Source organism: Guillardia theta (genome assembly GCF_000315625.1).
Source record: "Guillardia theta CCMP2712 unplaced genomic scaffold GUITHscaffold_13, whole genome shotgun sequence".
NCBI classification, from domain to species: Eukaryota; class Cryptophyceae; order Pyrenomonadales; family Geminigeraceae; genus Guillardia; species Guillardia theta.
In genome coordinates this window covers 296,002-312,832 of record NW_005434661.1, presented here as the reverse complement: position 1 = coordinate 312,832, position 16,831 = coordinate 296,002, and the positions used below count along the sequence as shown (strand labels likewise).

The 16,831-nt window shown below is 50.7% G+C and overlaps 7 protein-coding genes across 7 annotated transcripts in view; 4 read left to right on the top strand and 3 right to left on the bottom strand.

The window, feature by feature from the left end:
- Positions 1 to 17: 17 nt before the first annotated feature.
- GUITHDRAFT_103371 (hypothetical protein) lies at positions 18 to 3,087 on the bottom strand (the record flags this gene model as incomplete). Its single annotated transcript, XM_005837704.1, has 16 exons — positions 18 to 183; positions 231 to 304; positions 347 to 409; positions 459 to 536; positions 597 to 668; positions 732 to 848; positions 892 to 1,583; positions 1,640 to 1,709; positions 1,766 to 1,830; positions 1,891 to 1,946; positions 1,997 to 2,038; positions 2,084 to 2,220; positions 2,423 to 2,506; positions 2,556 to 2,603; positions 2,651 to 2,947; positions 3,004 to 3,087. The coding sequence occupies 16 exons, from the start codon at positions 3,085 to 3,087 to the stop codon at positions 18 to 20; spliced, it is 2,145 nt and encodes a 714-aa protein (XP_005837761.1).
- A 206-nt stretch (positions 3,088 to 3,293) lies between these two features.
- On the top strand, positions 3,294 to 4,588 carry GUITHDRAFT_103370 (hypothetical protein; the record flags this gene model as incomplete). The annotated part of the gene is made up of 10 exons (XM_005837703.1): positions 3,294 to 3,431; positions 3,481 to 3,548; positions 3,602 to 3,665; positions 3,718 to 3,758; positions 3,816 to 3,885; positions 3,936 to 3,995; positions 4,045 to 4,167; positions 4,223 to 4,307; positions 4,360 to 4,414; positions 4,483 to 4,588. 10 exons carry the CDS (start codon positions 3,294 to 3,296, stop codon positions 4,586 to 4,588), a joined length of 810 nt encoding a protein of 269 aa, XP_005837760.1.
- Positions 4,589 to 5,765: 1,177 nt separating this feature from the next.
- On the top strand, positions 5,766 to 7,270 carry GUITHDRAFT_161714 (hypothetical protein; the record flags this gene model as incomplete). The annotated part of the gene is made up of 8 exons (XM_005837702.1): positions 5,766 to 5,923; positions 5,972 to 6,007; positions 6,056 to 6,154; positions 6,253 to 6,340; positions 6,388 to 6,488; positions 6,541 to 6,653; positions 6,699 to 7,045; positions 7,251 to 7,270. The coding sequence occupies exons 1-8, from the start codon at positions 5,774 to 5,776 to the stop codon at positions 7,268 to 7,270; spliced, it is 954 nt and encodes a 317-aa protein (XP_005837759.1). The 5' UTR covers positions 5,766 to 5,773.
- A 595-nt stretch (positions 7,271 to 7,865) lies between these two features.
- On the bottom strand, positions 7,866 to 9,741 carry GUITHDRAFT_157250 (hypothetical protein; the record flags this gene model as incomplete). The annotated part of the gene is made up of 9 exons (XM_005837701.1): positions 7,866 to 7,935; positions 8,372 to 8,460; positions 8,511 to 8,546; positions 8,597 to 8,630; positions 8,697 to 8,899; positions 8,953 to 9,034; positions 9,307 to 9,386; positions 9,442 to 9,592; positions 9,656 to 9,741. The coding sequence occupies 9 exons, from the start codon at positions 9,739 to 9,741 to the stop codon at positions 7,866 to 7,868; spliced, it is 831 nt and encodes a 276-aa protein (XP_005837758.1).
- A 774-nt stretch (positions 9,742 to 10,515) lies between these two features.
- Positions 10,516 to 11,760, top strand: GUITHDRAFT_151073 (hypothetical protein). Its single transcript, XM_005837700.1, has 11 exons — positions 10,516 to 10,551; positions 10,599 to 10,685; positions 10,736 to 10,789; positions 10,837 to 10,900; positions 10,955 to 11,019; positions 11,067 to 11,111; positions 11,164 to 11,223; positions 11,275 to 11,349; positions 11,407 to 11,481; positions 11,530 to 11,559; positions 11,608 to 11,760. The coding sequence occupies exons 1-11, from the start codon at positions 10,537 to 10,539 to the stop codon at positions 11,653 to 11,655; spliced, it is 618 nt and encodes a 205-aa protein (XP_005837757.1). The 5' UTR covers positions 10,516 to 10,536; the 3' UTR covers positions 11,656 to 11,760.
- Positions 11,729 to 12,413, bottom strand: GUITHDRAFT_151072 (hypothetical protein; the record flags this gene model as incomplete). The annotated part of the gene is made up of 2 exons (XM_005837699.1): positions 11,729 to 12,089; positions 12,142 to 12,413. Coding segments are annotated over 2 exons (446 nt in total), but the record flags the coding sequence as incomplete, so codon positions are not given.
- A 1,222-nt stretch (positions 12,414 to 13,635) lies between these two features.
- GUITHDRAFT_103365 (hypothetical protein) overlaps positions 13,636 to 16,831 on the top strand; it is a gene marked incomplete at both ends in the record, with an annotated part of 13,537 nt that continues 10,341 nt past the window's right edge. Inside the window, one exon of the mRNA XM_005837698.1 lies at positions 13,636 to 16,701. Within this exon, the coding sequence (XP_005837755.1) occupies positions 13,636 to 16,701 (3,066 nt within the window). The remainder of the gene's footprint in view (positions 16,702 to 16,831) is intronic.

The following is a 16,831-nucleotide window of genomic DNA, read 5'->3' as shown; positions in this document are numbered from 1 at the left end:
GCGCGGAGGTCTAGGTTTCATTCATCATCGCTGCTGGAGGAAGACTCCATCCCCAAGTTCATCCTGTAAGCGGCCGCCAGCAGCGCACTCCTCCTCTGCTTCCTCTCCGCGGACTGCGGGAGGATCGAGTTGTTGGAGCCTGCACTGCTGCTGTGCAGCACGGTCTGACTCCTCTTGGGGCTCCTGGGCAACGGTGATCTCAGCGCAGAACGGGAATTCAAGGCAAGCACCTGGTCCTCTCTGGACCTCCCTCGACGGTCGATACCGATGGGTTCCAGTCCCTGCTGGAGGATGAGCGAGAGGCCTGCTGACGGTCAGTCCGTGCTGCCTCCCCACCAGGACTCACGTCAGGTGCCGAAGACTTGAGTCTCCTCCTGCTCTCAGCTATCTTCGAGACGAACTGAGGAGGCTGCCACTACTGGGTCAGCTAGACTCCAGCTGCGAGCCAGGAGGGGCACCTGAATGATGCGAGGCTGGAAAGAGCACTCGGTCATCCTCTCCCGCTCAATCTCCTCCTTCATAGTCTCCAGGTGTTTCTATGGCAGGTCCGCGTCAGAGACGAGGCTCTGGAGGGGAAGGGAGCATGGGCGAGGAACCTGCATCGTCTTTTGGCGGCTCCGCATGCGCTCCACATAGCTATCGGGCTCTTGATTGACCTTCAGGCAGCTCTGCACATGTGCATCACTCAAGAGATGGAGAAGGAGAAGGAGAAGGAGAAGGAGAAGGAGGACCTCGGCTGGCCTCTGGTTGATGGAGGGCTTGAAGGGATAGACCTCTTTCTCCAGCTGCTCCAGACCCAGGTTCTCCCGGATCTCCATCTTCCTGCGAAGGTCACCCTCTGAGAGCTCCTGCTGGGGGATCAGTTGGTCCTCTGTCAGGGGAGTCTCGGACCTGCAACGAACGAGGTGACTTGACCATGCTCCGTGCGTTGATCTTGGGTTTAAACGTGTGCTCCTTCTTCACTTTCATGAAGAGATCTTTCATCCTCTCCTGCCTCTCGAGCCGCCAGTTCTCCACTCGCTCGAGGAACGAGTTCTCCTTCCTGATACCCTCAGCCAAGTCGACCCTCTTCTCCTCCCTCGCCGTGAAGTCGGCCTCACCCTTCTTCGACCTGATGCCAACTTTGCTCTCGCGCAAACTCTTAGAACCAGAAAGCAATTGTTCCACCCATGAGTATGAGCCCCGTATCGCGACTTTGCCCTGCTTCTTCTTCTCTGTAGCAGGGTTCTTCGAGGTTTCCTTGTTGTGCTGTGCTGAGGATCGCACAGGCCCAGACTTTCGTTGAGGAGATTCAGCGAAACCGTTGAGGTTCCATTCCATCAGTTTCGTGAACTCCTCTTGCCGTTTTAGGAAGGCGTCGTCATCGTCTGTCCTCAGTTTCTTCTCCTTCTCTGCCCGCGCCCGAGGCTCAGAGATGGAGTTGAGATATTCCAGCATCGAGTCAAAACTCATCCGCGACCTCTCTTGCTGAGAATCTATCAGCCTTTCCTTGTAGCTCTCCTGCTTGTCCCCCGCGTTCGTCTGCTCCTTGTGACTGGAGTTCGGCCGTAAGTGGGGAGACTTCTTGGTAGGATTGTTCCGCTCTAACAATCACGGGTCAAGAACAACGATGGTGGAGCTTGATCTGCCAAAAAAAAACCTGAAGTGAATGTTGAACGAGGAGGAGCTGAACTTGGTCTCGCAAAGCTCTTTAGGCTCGTGCCACTATTCTGCACCACATCCAACGTCAGGAGAGCAAGCATGCAGTCTTTTAGAATGCCATCACTTGCTCTGAAACCTTCTCTGACCCGCTAAAACGAGTTGAATCCACCCTTGACAGTCGGACCCAGGCTGGTCACAACATAAATCATGGTGAAGCAAAGAAAAGGCAGCAGAGAGCAAGCGAGCAACCTGGCTCTGCTATGTATTGCTTTGCTAGCAGCATCTCATCGGTCACCCCTGTGACCCTGCGAATTGCTGTCTCGTAACACAGCCAAAGTGGCAAGAATTGCAACACCTTGGATGGAATGTACATTCTCTTAGATCCTCAAGCTCGCGCCTGCGAGCAGAATCAACAACTGAAAACAACAACAGGACTACTCACTCGCTGACATACTTCACAGGAGGAGCGACATGCAAAGGAGCCATGTAGTGCGGTCTGTAATGATGACCTTTGCTCATAGTTTGCATGTCTGGATTGGTGCCATTCGGCTGAAATGTACATATCTTTTCGAATTCCTCCTGAAAAAGTAAAAATTTCCGATAAATATGAGAAAACAGTGTCTGATAAAGTTTGATCTCAGGTACATCTAGTTTCTGTCGAAGCTCATTCTGCTTTTTCTTTTGCCTCCGAATACCCTGTCGATACAGACGTGAAACTATCTGCGAAACGACGAGAGGCAACAATCAATGGGAGAAGCCTTTCATCCATGATAGACAACACCTGATCTTCATCTACCATGATCTCACGATTTGAGTTTTTGTTTGGTTGAAAGGTGCAATCGCGCTGTAGATTCTCTTGCTTCTCCTTCAAAGGGCCGTTAAGAAAACGACGGGGTTGACGGGGAACTTGAAACCTTTCTCAGTCTGTTGACACGTTCGTCCTTCAGACGTTTCCATGCAACCTGTTAGGCCATCAGCAGCAGACAATCATCCAATCTCAATCATCGACCTGCCGATCATACATGTCCCCTTTCGAGAAGCTAACACCATTCAAAGCTGCGCTTCGAGTTTTAGGTTTAAATGGACATTGCCTTTGCCACTCATCGTGCAAGTGCTGGAGACGAGATTGAGTTCTCGTGTCCAGGTCTCGTTGATCAGTCGCAAAGTTGAATCCTTTCACATTGACCGATCCCTTCCGTCCCCCCTGTTGTTCGTACGCAAGACCATTCTTCTTGATCGAGATCTCCAGCTTCCTTGCAGTTTCATCGTGCATCCGCAGGATCTCTCGTTGCCGTTGCTCCAACTGCTGAATGAAGACATTAGAAGAGCCCAGAGGCTCTCAGATCAGAACTCCGTGCTCACCTTCCAAGCTCCGTCTGAAATTTCGCCCTCCTGGTCTTCAAACGAGTTGCTGCCCTCACTGTACTTCCGCAGCTGTGTCTTCATGGTAGCTACCAAGTTCTCCTCGCCCCTTTCTCCTTGCTGGACCTTCACGCAGGTCTACCCGCCTCTCCTCGCGCTTCTCTCCTCCTCTCCTCGCCTGCCATTGTTGTCGTTACAATTGCGCGCTTGACGTTTTTCTTCGGTGAAAAACAGTTACCCTCATCCCCTCACAGGACCATAGTTACCCTCTCCGAAAAATGGCAGGAAAAATGGCGGGAGGGTGGGAGGAGCTGGTAGTAGCGCTCATGCTCGGGCAAGACGCGCCAAGAGTCTGTGATGAGGAAACCAACATCGATCCCATGCGACCTCGCGGACTCGTCCTCGCAGGTGCCGACGAGGAGTGCAAGGTGCGCATTGCCTTGTTTGTTGTTTGTTAGGGGGTGACCCACAAACTAGATGGCATTGCTGATGCAGTATGCCTACAACGCTGCTCTCAGAGGATTCAACTCAATCTTCTTCACCAAGTACCAAAAGAATGCGAATAGTCATCAGAGACCATGACGCCATGTTTTTTCAGGCGGAAGCGTAATTACATGTACGCTAATATAAAGCAGCGCAAACTTTGCAAGAAAGCTCTGAAGGTGAGAAGAATGCTCACGAGTGAAGATACTTGGACTTTACCAGGTTGATTAGAGAATTGGAATCAAGTTCGTGAACAGCGGGTATGATCTGCGGTAGGTCTCTTGGCCTTGGAGCATCCCAACCTTGAAAACCGCATCTGGAACACCCAGGTCAGCGCTGGCGGGCATACACGACCTTGAGGAGATGCCGAATCTTCTGATTGTAGCCGACGATCTTTCTGTGAGATCTTGCTTGCTGCAATGTCCACTGAGCGATCCTCATGGTCTCAGAGCATCCTAGCAGACAAGTGCTTCGAGCACCTGGCCATGACTCTAGCCCACCTCGAGGAAGTGCGTCGGGGAGGAGTGGGGGAAGTTGGAAATGCTGATCGAGACACAGGCACAAGGATTCTTTGACAGATCGTTACGCGAGAATGCCTTCAAGCTGGAGATGGGGGTCGAGGGCTCGGGAGGTCAGGGCGAGGGAAGAGACAGGACTCCTTTCGTGGGCTGCGAGCTGATTGTGAGCCGTGGAACGCCCCAGGCAGGGATCGCTGACCTCGTCTCCAATGCGCCAGATCTCAGAGGGAATATCAGAGACCGGCAGGCCGAACAACCTGTATGTGTATGACCGCTTCTTCCCAAACTACATCACGATCGTTGGTATTGCCAATACCGCATGGATCTCACGACGCTGACCATTCTTCTGTCGAAGAGCACGATGGAGTCAAAGAAATGTCTCAACCATCAGTAGCTCCCAGATGTCACAGGTGTGGCTGCCCTTGGCTTGCCCGGTAAATGTTCATATTGCTCGCAACCAGGCTGATTTGTAGTACAGATTCTCAGCCAGGGACGGAGTGACATCGAACCCCAAGTTCTGTTGCTCCAATGGAGCATCTGTGCTGGAAGACAATGCCTCACAATCTCTCCTCGAACTGCGTTAAACTTTAGCCTCCCTCAGCATCTTTGTATTTGTTTGTAGCCGATTTTCATGTAGATGTATCTGTAGTTTTGAAAATTGAAACCAGTTGGAAATGTTTCTAGAGAATGTGCTTATAACAGTTTCAAATTAGAAATGTCCAGTCTAGAGACTCTTTGCAACCACGATCAGGACTGGGCAATATCTAGACTGGTCTTTTTCTTAGGACAACAAAGTTTTGTTTACATAAATTACAACAAAAAAACACTTCTGACACAAAGTAAGGTAAGGGGTCGGTGAACGATGAAAAGCAGCTCCTTTCAGCACAATTGTTCTGTCTGAGTCATCCTCAATTGTCCTGACTACTCCAAGTATCTGGCAGGCCCATCAGACCCTGGTATCGTGCAGATTGCCGCGGATATACCTGACGACGGTGCGCAAAGGGGTATATTTCTCTGGCTTTCAATCTGATCATGAAGAAGCAGTTCAGAGCAGAACAACAACACTCATAGAGAGAAGATTGGAAGTCTGAGAGACTCTGGAGGAGACCCCACACAGAGTAAATCTTCTTTACCTCCTCTCCCAGGATAATACAGCAAGGGGTCTTCCTTCCTCCGAGGTAAAATTCCGTTACTTCAATGTTCCTTTGCGAGCACAGCGTTAGCTGCGCACATGGCTGGACAGAACTTCAATGATGGGCAACAGCTTGCATACCTCACGGAGCATGCCGTTGCGATCGATGGCGCGATTACCGACGCGGAGTCGCCCTGCCGTCGCCCTTCTGTTCCATGTTTCTCCGGGGACATGTGAGTTTTGGCCGGGTCGTACAGGCCGACACCAGGAAGGTTGTTGATACCCCTGTAGACTTTCTGCACTTTCATTCGAGTGGATCTATCCTGCTCCTCTGCTCGTCTCGCCCCCTTCCTCGCCGAACTCCCTGCCCCCATGGCGCCCTTTTCCCCTGCCAGAGGTCAGGAATGCTGACAGTCGATAGGTAGAGGGGTAAATGCAATCTGCTGCCCCCAAGAAGCCATCCCACGGAAAGTGTTCAAATCGATTGAGTTAAAATTTCAATTTATGAGACAAAACTTCATAATACTGAAATGCTTCAAGACAGCATCTTGGAATTTAGGGCACATTTTTGAATTCTGACAAGGAAATTTGAGGGAGAAATTCAGAGAGATGCGATTTATTAGACGGAGTTGGGGCAATGCAGGACGGGGTAGGTGAGGGCATGGAACAGGATCACAGAGCAGCGCGACTGGCAAGGGACAGGGAGAAGAGGAGAATGCAGAAGATGGAGAAAGAAATGAGAACCTCATGGCTCTACAGGAATAAGCTGCATGCTGCAGCGATGAAGGTGCCTGCCGGATTCCTGCGACGAGACCCGGCTGAGCAACGTTTGCAGGGAGACGACAATCTTGCAAGGACGATGCTAGCGAAGGTAAAGTCTAGAGATGATGATATTGCAGGTTGTGATGAGGACATGCAGGACTCGTCGGCTGGGATGAACCTCAACAAGGTTTTTGTGGACCAGACGTGGGTCGAAGATGGACAGTCCCCGCTCTTCTTTGCCGCCATCAAGGGACAGGTCATGCTCGATTCTAGATGAGGAGATCAACTTGCCATTGTGTCTGAACATTGATGGAGGCATGCAAGCTTGCAACGTCATTGATGCGTTTGTTTCAGTTGAAAATGGTACAAACGCTCATCGACGCTGGTGCTAACGTGGACTTGAAGAACTACGATGGTCGAACACCGCTCTCTCTGGCAGCAGGTGTAGAGAGGAAGGATCCTCTCATGAGACTATAACTACTTTCGCAGAATACGGAAAACATGAGACTTGCACGCTGTTGATCGACAACCAAGCTGATGTCAACTCGAAGGACACTCGAGGCAGGACCCCGCTGCATATTGCTGTGCAGGTCTTACGCCCGTCCTTCCATGCATGCTAGCTCACTTGTTCTGTTTCTGCAGAAGAATCATGCGCGCACAGTTCGTGTCCTGCTCGAGAGGAATGCGGACCCATGCGCGTGTACACGAACACAGAGCTGGACACCGTTGCACTTAGCAGCGACCACGACTGGCTGGTAACGTGTTCTCCTGACGTCCTTGTTGGATGACATGAGATGCAGTGATATCAAAATCGTCTGTATGCTGCTCGGAGGACCCTCGTACCCGTTGGACAACGAGGAAATGGAAGCTAAGGAGGATCGCGGCATGACAATGGCCCGCCTGCTGGAGGATGAGACGGCGTGGTCGAACCAGGTGGAGCAGCTGATTTCGAACAGCACGAGGAACGGGAACGCTCGAACTCGACTGCAGCACGTCTATCCCTCTGACTGGCTGTACGATGACGTGGGTCAGTTGTACCGATTGTGCATGCAGAGGTTTCCAGCGCTGCCGCTGCCGCCATACCTGAGCGATCTCTCCATCAAGAGCGCCATGGGCTGCACGCCTTTGGACGAGGTCTCTCGCGCAGGTGAAGTAAGGAGAGTTTTGGAGGCAGCCTGTCTGCTCGAGAACGAGCGAAGGGAAAGAGCGCTGGAAGAGGAGGAGAGGAAGACTGGGATCTTGCGTTCGACGATCAAAGGCGAGAGGCAGATGGTGCGTCGGCGAGTTCGAAAATTTGCGCTGGTGATAGGGAATGCGATCGGGCCCGGAAAGTCCTCGACGGATGTTTGCAGACGGGATGCGGAGTCTGTAGCACGTCGTTTGCGGGATCTCGGTTTTCAAACAACATTGCTCACAGATGCAAGGAAGTCAGAGATGAAAGAAAAGATCAAGCAATGTGGGCAAAGCCTGCAAGATAGCGATCTTGTTGTATTCTACTTTTCCGGTCATGCCAGACACGTGAACGGTAAGAACTATCTTATCCCAGCAGAGGGCAAGGCGGACCACCTCGCCATGTCTTACAAGTTTCCTTCGAACGCTGTGTGCCTCCGAGACGATGTCATCCTCCCGCTGCAGTCTGCCAAAGGAACTCTCAGCTTCATCCTCCTCGATGTCTTCAGAGCTTCGCCAGCTATCAAGGCGCCTTCAGGTTGCGGCAAATGGAAGGATGGATTCAACGATTGGGACAATCGTTTCCCTGCTGCCTTCCTTCCCCATCTCAGGCCTCCGGGAACTCCTGCCTCCTACGTCAAGAAGTCTCCCGTCATGGCTCAGAACAGGCTTCAAGTGATGGAAGGGAGCATGGACGGGGTGCAGGAGAGCTGGTTCCCACTGCTTGCTGGAGGGGCCATCGAGCAGGAGCTCGCCCTGGAGGAGGTGCTTCAAGAAGACTCCAGTCTCTGCATGCTCTACAGCCACGAGCCTTCAGGAACCCTCTTCCCTGAATCGCCGACCATGATCTCTCTCTTCACCAAGGTCCTTGTTTCGATGCTCGGAGCTGAGGGGCCGTATGTAGACATGTTGACAAACGTCAAGAGCGAAGTCCTGAAGCTCTCTGTGAGTCGCCTGCTTGCCCATCGGTTGTTTCCCCGCCTGATTCTTTTGTTTATCCTTCAGAACGGACGGCAACAACCGTGGAGCTGCATTGTCCCGAAGCATGCCGACAAGACGTTCTCGTTTGCCTCAGCAGAGAAAGAGCAGAAGCTCCTGTAGAGTTTGGGATCCAGACAGCTGATGCAATCACATCGAGAGTCTTAAGATTGCTCCCAGAATTCTTCTACCGTTTGACCTGTTCGAAGGAACCTTTCTCCTGTCACGAAGCGATACTTTCTGTCCAGCTTGTTCAACTCCAGCCAGTTGTCCCTACAAGAAGGTTCAGAAAAGGTCTAGATGTACATGTGGAAGTCTATCCAACCTGGACAGTGCTTTCTTCCCAGACAGCATGTCCTGAAACACCTCCAGATTCTCTTGCAGTCTTCTCTTGGTCACAGATTTTGGAATGACCTTCGTGAGAAAGTCATGGGTGGTAAGCGCTCAGCAGGCCCTTGACGTACAATGGTGCCGCGGTGCCAACCCCACAGCAAGAGGACCTTGAAGGCGAATTCTTCAATGCGCCTCACAAAAGCCTTAGGCATCTCACCTGTGCTGGAGTGCAGTTGAGGCTTCCGGCGATCCTGAACGACGTTCAAAGGAAGGAGGAAGAAAACTTTAGCCCCGAGGAGCAGGAGTCAAAGTTACACCTGATCACCGATGGTTCGCTCAGGAGGTGAGGTTCTCCTGAAGCCTTGACATCTCTGTTGGAGTGATCGATGACTGCGCTGCCATTGCAGGTGTAGGAATACCTTCCGGGGCTCCCCAAGGGAGAATATGCAGTCACAGCGATCTTTTGCTCCTTGCAAAACTTGAGCAGGGGCCATTGCTCGAGGTACGGATGCCCTTCAACCTGGTGCATGGGATGCCTCTGAGGTCGACTGGGAGAGGGTGCTGGTGTATCACCTGGTTGACAGCGGGCTTGATGGTGGACCTTGACAACAAGCTCTTGAGCCCCCCGATGCCGAAGTTCGAGACTCCGATGGATCTTCACGAAAGTCCATGACGTCAGCACACCCGAGTGCTGTTCGAACGAAGGCACCTGACTGATCCAGCACGAACAAGCTTCTCCATGGCCTTCCTGCGCGCAGCACATTCACTGGCCGACGACCTTGCCGTGGATTTCTGTTGCGAAGTGAGATTTACCATGTCTTTGAAATGGGGATCTTTGCGTAGTCAGACTCGGGGATTTTCGCCCCGCGGGCTGAGGTAGCGTTCCTGTGCTGGAGTCACGACGGAGCGAAAGGCTGCAGCTTTCACCTCTTGAAGGCGAGAGGCCAGTGGATCAAGTAAAGATCGAGGTACTCGAGGCCGAGCTTGTTCAAACTGTCATTGAGAGCCTGGAGTAGACACGTTCCTTTCAACAGTTCCACTACCTCAACCCGGCACCCGAACCTTGGGGACGTCTTCAGGGTCGTGAAACGTGTTCCACAACTTGCTGGTGACAAAGAGATCCTCTCGGCGCACGATTCCTTCCTTGATGCAATCAGCGATGCCTTTGCCGACCTCGTCCTCGTTGCCGTAAATCCATGCGGCGTCCAGGTGCCTGAGTGTATGGAAGGTTGAGGATGGGAAGGAGAGTAGCAGAGGAGAGCAGTAGCCGTCTTGCCTGTAGCCCATCTTAATGGCCTCCCGCACCGCATCCCTGACTTCTCCTCTCTTGCTCAACCATGTCCCCAGACCCAGCGAAGGCATCTTTCGTCCTGCGGTGTATGAGGGGATCCTGCAAAGTGCCATGGCAGGAAGACTTGCCGTCGGAGAGAGTCTTGGATCCTCCAGGTCGAGGCATGTAGAGCTCAGTGATATCCTGCTCGGGTTTTGAAGTTCTCGCCTTGCCGAACGCCAGCATGGCCACGGCCAACACAACCACCAAGGCGACCAGACCTGCGCTCGTTTGAGCTCAAGCAGTTGGCAGCAACGTGTGAGGGAGGAGATGGACAGGAGAATAGCGCTATGAGGATGAAACGAGAGTGACCAGGAGAGTCAACGACGTCCTCTCACCCTCCTTCTCCATTCTCCTCCATGCCGGCGCCGCTCGCTTCGAAGCCATGAAGCGAAGTTTTTGTCCGGGCCCGCCTGCCATGATTCTACAGGGCAGCTGCCCCTGAACCTGAAGGAGGGATGTCCAGCAGATGTCTAGGATGACGGTTGTTGCGACCGTTTCAAGACGTTACTGTTATAGTTATAATCGATCATTTTGAATTGCCGCAATGCGGTGGCAGGCGTGGGTAGGATACAGGGTCCGGCGTGAGCTGTTGGAGGGAGGAGATAGATGAGGATAGTGCCTTAGAGTTGAGCTGTAGTGCTCTCAAGAAGCTCCCTCAGCTCGTGAGCGGGAAGTCACCAGATGAAAACTAGAAGGAGAAACTTGGTAGTCTGGGATTTTGGAGATGTATTGATAGTCGAACTCTTCTTCTTCCATTTTTTTTCTGCTTGTTTGCGTGATAGATTCCAATGATGCTCTTCTTCAGTCGCACTACCGTCAGCAATATGCGTCAGGCACAGGTATGACAGTGATGCAATGGCGGATCCCACTCACAGCAGGGAAACAGGCCGCGAAGAACACAATCACTTTGAAGGGATCCACAGAAATCGTCACGGAATTTTTTGGATACAGCATCAATAGCATTCTATATCAGGTACGCCATCTCCTTACGTCGGTAGGAGGCCGTGCTGATTCCTGGGACAGAGGGGAATTTATCCTCCTGAAAGCTTTGCAAAGGTCAACAAGTATGGCCTGCAAGTGATAGAGAAAACAAGCAGCAGTCTTGTGTTTGAAGATTTCTGCAGATGCTTGTAACCAACGATTCTGGACTGCAGAAATACCTGCAGCAGGTTCTTACTCAGCTTTCAGGTTTGGCAGCCATTCGTTCATCTGGTTGCATTTGTAACGAGAATTTCCTCACAGAATGGCTGTATGCGGGCAACGTGCAGAAGCTTGTCCTGGTGATCACTTCATTGGAGACACAGCAGGTGCAGGAATCGTTACCAAGTGTGAACCCCCTGTAAAGAAATCGCAGGTGCTCGAACGATGGAATTTTGACATCGAAACGGAGAAGGATGCGGTGATCATTATCGACTCCCAGTCGCATGTCTAGATGTCATTGAGCTGCTCAGGTCGAACAACCGGAGAAGGAGTTCGAGAAGTCGGAGCGGGACATCATGAACGAGATCCAGGTTAGTCCTTTCACCTGTTGTGACTTCAGCGGTAAACGGTTGCTCCTCCAGGCCATCATCAGGCAAATCACCGCCAGTGTCACATTCCTTCCCCTGCTGCAGGATGCCTGCACCTTTGACCTTCTGGTTGTTTGTGTCTCTGCCTGGACTCTCATCGAATCTTACATTCTCCTCCGCAAACAGGTGTATACTGACAGCAATGTGGAAGTGCCACAAACATGGGAGGAGTCAGACCCGAAGTACATCAACAACCAACAGGTCTACTTCTCTTTGCGCTGTCTGTCCTCACTGACCCTCTGGGGACAGGAGGTCCGCCTGCGCAGCTTCAGTACCAAGGTGAAACAATACACTCGTTGTTGCGTGCAAGAGTTGAATGTGTCGCAGGTGCACAAGGTCGATGCGATGGTGGCTTACAAGGCAGATGACATGTAAAGGCCATAAGGGCTTCTAACACTTTTCCCTTAACTGTCTTGTGTCGATGTGAGTTGCGGGCACCTGTAACAAATTTTATCTCTCGGAATTTATTGTTAACTTGAAATTCATCATAAAGGAACACAGATCGTCGCGAGACAAGATGTGAGCTGAACTTGAGTCAAGATATTGAGTTCCTGCAGACCACATGGAGTTGAATGCTCTCTCATGTGGGGGAGGTTGTGCTGTACAGCTTCAGTCATCACAAATTCATCCGCAACTTAGATTGGCTTGATTCTGAAATGCATTTGCACAATGGCAAACACGAAACACTTGATGTCCTGCACCAAGTAATAGAACACCCTGAGTCCCTCCGGATCCTTGCTGTCTTCGACATCCAGCAAGCTTCCAATCTTAGTGGTTGTGAAAGAGATGTGCTCCGAACCAAGCACGATCTGATCAAGTAGGAAAGATCAGCCCCAGTCATGAGATAGATCAGGCACTCACCTCAAGCTCTTGCCGTCCAACCTTGTCAGGCATGGGCCAGTTGTTGTCGTCTTCCTTCATGATCTCACTGTCCGCCACGATCTTCTTGAGAGCCTCACGGATTCCTTCGTTCACAAACACTTCCTTTCGAATCATGTTGTCTCCCTTGTAGTTGGAGTTGTTTGCATATCTCAGCTTGCCGTCAGGCCTGAACTCGAACTCCAAGAATTCGTGGCCGAACTTTCCTTGATGCCCCGTGTAATACCGAAGGTAGAAGTCATCCTCTGCCATCTGCCACAATGATCAAAACCTCGCGGACAGGAAAGCACTTCAAAGATTCAGATAACATTGTAACATTGAAGCAAAAGCCTTAATGCAATTCGATAAACACAAGCGACTGAAAAATCTGAAGCTGTAATTGTTTTCGTCTTACACAACATCAGAAAAGCATCTTCAACCACGACAATGTGGTGGATTGAATTCAGCAGGACAATTATGTAGAGAAGAGCGAAAGACAAATCATAGCAAAATGTCTGTAAGCTACACCGCAGTGCCAGCATCCAACACGTGAAAATGTAGTTAATGCAGGCAAATTTGTGTGCAAGTTGATGGAGAGCTGAAGAGATATTTGAGATTATGAGTTAGAAAAAGCCATGAAAGAGAAAATAGATATTGAACACGGCTATAATAGAATTTCATCAGAAAAACATGCGCAATGATGTGTAAATGTAAGCAGGTGTCATGGCGATGAGGAATAAGTAGCGCGCGGGACGGCAGACAAGGCAAAGACAGGGTCGATGTGAATCAGAGGAAGTACAAGGGAGGACGAGAGAAGGGACAAGGAAAGAGGAGAGGAGGAGGAAGGAACGAGGATAGGATGAAGAAGGAGAGGAGAGGAGAGGAGAGGAGAGGAACCGGAAAGGAGCGGAGAAGAAGAAGGAGAAGGAGAGGAACAGGGGGGAGAGGAGAGGAGAGGAGAGGAGAGGAGAGGGAGCGGGGGAGGAGAAAGAAGCGGAAGGAGGGAGCATGAGGGGCTCACGAGGTGTCTCAGAGGAAGGCGCGCGATACGAATAGGGTGGGGTGATATTTTGAGGGGTAGGGGTAGGACTTTGTTCTGAGGTTTCCCATGATGAAGGGTGGTTTTTTGTGTAAAAGTTAGGGTACTTTTCCGCGGCAAGAACATGTCGGAGGTGGTATAATAGAAATGTGTAGGGGTACACCCAGGGGGGTGGTAATGGAGGGAGTCTGCCTCAGGACACTCACAAACTAGCAGCGCAAGGTTCAACATGGTACAATGAGGGAGGGCGGAGGAGGAGGGATATGGCGTCGCCCTGCCTCCCTCGTCCTGCTCTTCTCAGCATGAAGCTGGAAGATATGAAGTCCTTCGTCCTGTCCTGATCCTTTCTTTTCCTGCTGCTCTTCGAGGTGTTGAGCTGAGGGCGGAATCAAGTCCCACAAAGTTGTAACCAGGACCGGCAGTCGCAACGGCATGGAGACCTGAAGCGTGAAGAAGACATGCAGTCCGCTGGCAGTATGGTTGGGACGGAAAATAGCAGGAGGAGGACACATACAAGGTACACATCTCGGCGCCATTATTTCGCCGATGGGAATGATGGCAGCAGATCTGAAGGGGGAGGGACGAAGATAGTACGGACGGGCTTCATCCACGATGACCAAAGAAACGCGATCAAGGAAGATGTTGTCTCAGATGCGTTTAGGACACTCATAGACAAGATCCCAATACATGTTGTTCTTGGCGGCATGGGGTCAGGGAAGACACACCTCGTGGAGCAGGCGCATTGTGAGGTGAACAGGAGACTCAAGGGGAGGGTTGAAGTTCCCCCAGCCTCTCGCAAGATGCGAACGGTCTATGTCACGTACACACCTCAACGATCGATGTCTCTCTTGCAAAACACTTGCAATCTGGTCAAGGCGCTGATGGTTGAGATGGAAGAATGCAATCCGGCTCCCGATGATTTTTTGTTGCCTCATTCAGAGCTGAACAAGTTCTATGAGATGTGCGAGAGAGAAAACTTCGAGCTTCGAGCTTGGGGAGGTATCAAGATGTCACTGTGTGACATTCTGACATCACTGTTCACCGCATTTTTGGATAGAAAGGGGAGTTTGATGTTGTTTCTCGATGGTCTCAATGCTATGCAGCAAATCATCTTCGGCAGAGCGGTTCTTAACGCTCGCAGTGATTTGATAGGTCGACTCAGTGGAAAGACAAAGAACAAAGGAGGGTTGGAAGTGAACATTCATATCCAGGCCGTGATCACTTGTAATTGCCTTGCAAAGGAACTTTGTGAGCGGAATGGCTATGTGGTCAAAATCCACAGGGTTGAATGTCTGGATCGGAAGGCGAGCTATCATCTGTTCCGCTCCTTGTCTCCTCGAGCAGATGGTTCCTTAGCTCCCACTCTCGTTCCAGAGACTTCTCCTGGAAGTTTCCACGACCTGACTTGGAAAGAGGTCTCCTGCTTCATTCCAGACCACTGCTTTCGACCGTTGACGATCCAATTGGTAGTAATCTTCTCCGCACTTGGCGGGAAGAGAGATGAAGAAGGAACATTCAGTGAGACATCGGATTCTTTGATCTTGACCTTGTGGCTGCGTATCCTTCAGCTCCTTGAACAGAAGTTTGGCAAGGATGCGATCTTAGATTGTTTCGGGTCAAAGAATAGACATGAAGATTTTGACGACAGGAATGTGCAGGTTGTGAGATCTTTCCTGTTGCCAATCTTGAACGATGGACGATCAAAAACTTCTTTGATGCTGAAAAATGCAATGCTGGAACAGACTCTGCAAGAGAGGTACGAGAAGCCAAGACGAGATTTGTTGGGTCGATTGTTGGATTCCAAAGTTGAGCTGCAGGGGGATTGCAAACGCTGTGCTGCTCAGATTATGACAGACATGAGCGATGTGAGTACCAAAGATGCTTGTCTGCAGATTCTACAAGTTGTTTCTTGGATTCAAGAATTTGAAAACATTCGAACATTGAGCATCGTGAAAGGTTGTGAAAGGATGTTGAGTTCGGGAGTGAGGAGCAATCCTTCAGGCTGCATGCAGCTCGTAAAATTTGTACATCTGAATCTTCCTTGGAACTGTAGAAAGGATGGATGGAAGCAAACATTTCGTGACGACTCAAAACAGGATGTCCCTTCGACAGCAAAGTCATCAACGTGCACTCCTGTCTCCCATGGAGTCAGGGGTGAGCACAGCTTTCTTATGAATGACATGGAATGGGCAAGCTATGTCTGTATTGAGATGTTGATGACGATGTATGAGAAGCGGGTTTGCATCAATGACAAGTCTTCGTGCCACACGCTCCTTATGATGTCGATGATCATCGTCACTTTGATGGAGTTGAAAGTTGAGCTGAAGCAAAGGACAATCAAGGGTCAATTCTTGATCAATCGTGTCTTCCTTCCATTGTACAATGACCTCAGAACAAACTCGCAGCAACTTCTCAGTGATTTCATGCTATTTGTCCCTGAGTTGGATGACATGAGAAGTTTGATTTCCTCTGGCAGGATGCAGGAAAGCAACCATGATGAGCTAGTTCATGCCATTACAGCTCGAGATCTCAATAGAGTGAAAAGCCTGATGTTGGCATCAGCACAATCAGAGTACAGTCCATCCATCTGGTGCAGAAACCCCCTTGATGTTTGCTGTCTCATGGGTGACCCGAGATGGTTCGAGGACATGATGCATGCGATGAAGGAAATTTCGACCCAATCGAGAAATGGAGTTCAGTTTGAACTGTCATCCAGCACTACTCATACCATCGCATGCCGAGTTTTGGCATCTCTCAACGCTTTACAGAGAGCCCAATCGTTGAAACCATTCGATGAGTTGATGAGGGAGAACAGGGAGAGTAAGAAAGACTCCACTGAAGTGGGGAAGCATGGGGGTAAGGGTTTCCGACAACGATGTGCAGCTCTTAAACAGTCTTTCGAAATTTTGAATTTGATTTTAGAGTACAAGATAGACGTCTTTCATGAAGTCGGGAACAGCGGCAAAAATTCATCGTTCCTCTCATCGCTTCAAGAATCTGATCGGAGCCAAACAGCTGGGATCATGCAGAAGATTCTGAATGATTTCTGCGATCTCAACGCAGCAGCGACGATCGGGTTTATGTACAAAGAACATACTGAATTTGCGACAAGGACGATGGCAAGGAATTTGCCAGCCAACTTGAGCATGGACGTGAGCTTGCAGATGAGATATCAGTGGCTCTCTGCTTGTACCTCCAACACGCTCCTGCAGCAGGACGCGATGGGTCGCACCCCCTTGCATGCAGCAAGCCTGTCGGGAGATGAAGAATCTCTTGAGAAGCTGTTAGAGTTGCGATGCGATGTGACTTGTCAGGACTGGAAGGGGTGGAATGTGCTTCATGTGGCGTGTGACAGCGGAAACACACAAGTTGTTTGTTCACTTCTCAAAGCCGATCGTAAGATCGCCATGGCTGTTGATGGTACAGGAAGAACACCTTTACATGTTTGGAACTATCAGTCCAATCGACACGTTTGCGAGGCCTACCGAACTCTAGCTGCCGCCTCCACTTGCTCCCCCTGCAAGGTCGAATCCTCCCTTCCAATATGTTTCCGCAAGCTCTATCTTTCTGTCTCTCCCTCCCTCTCCTCCTCCTCTCTCTCTCTCTCTCTCTCTCTCTCTCTCTCTCTCTCTCTCTCTCTCTCTCTCTCTCTCT

Coding starts and splice junctions, on each gene's coding strand:
- GUITHDRAFT_151073 (XM_005837700.1), top strand. Junction 10,790..10,836: donor TCAACAAGTATGGCCTGCAA/GTGATAGAGAAA, acceptor AGATTTCTGCAG/ATGCTTGTAACCAACGATTC. Junction 10,901..10,954: donor GGTTCTTACTCAGCTTTCAG/GTTTGGCAGCCA, acceptor ATTTCCTCACAG/AATGGCTGTATGCGGGCAAC.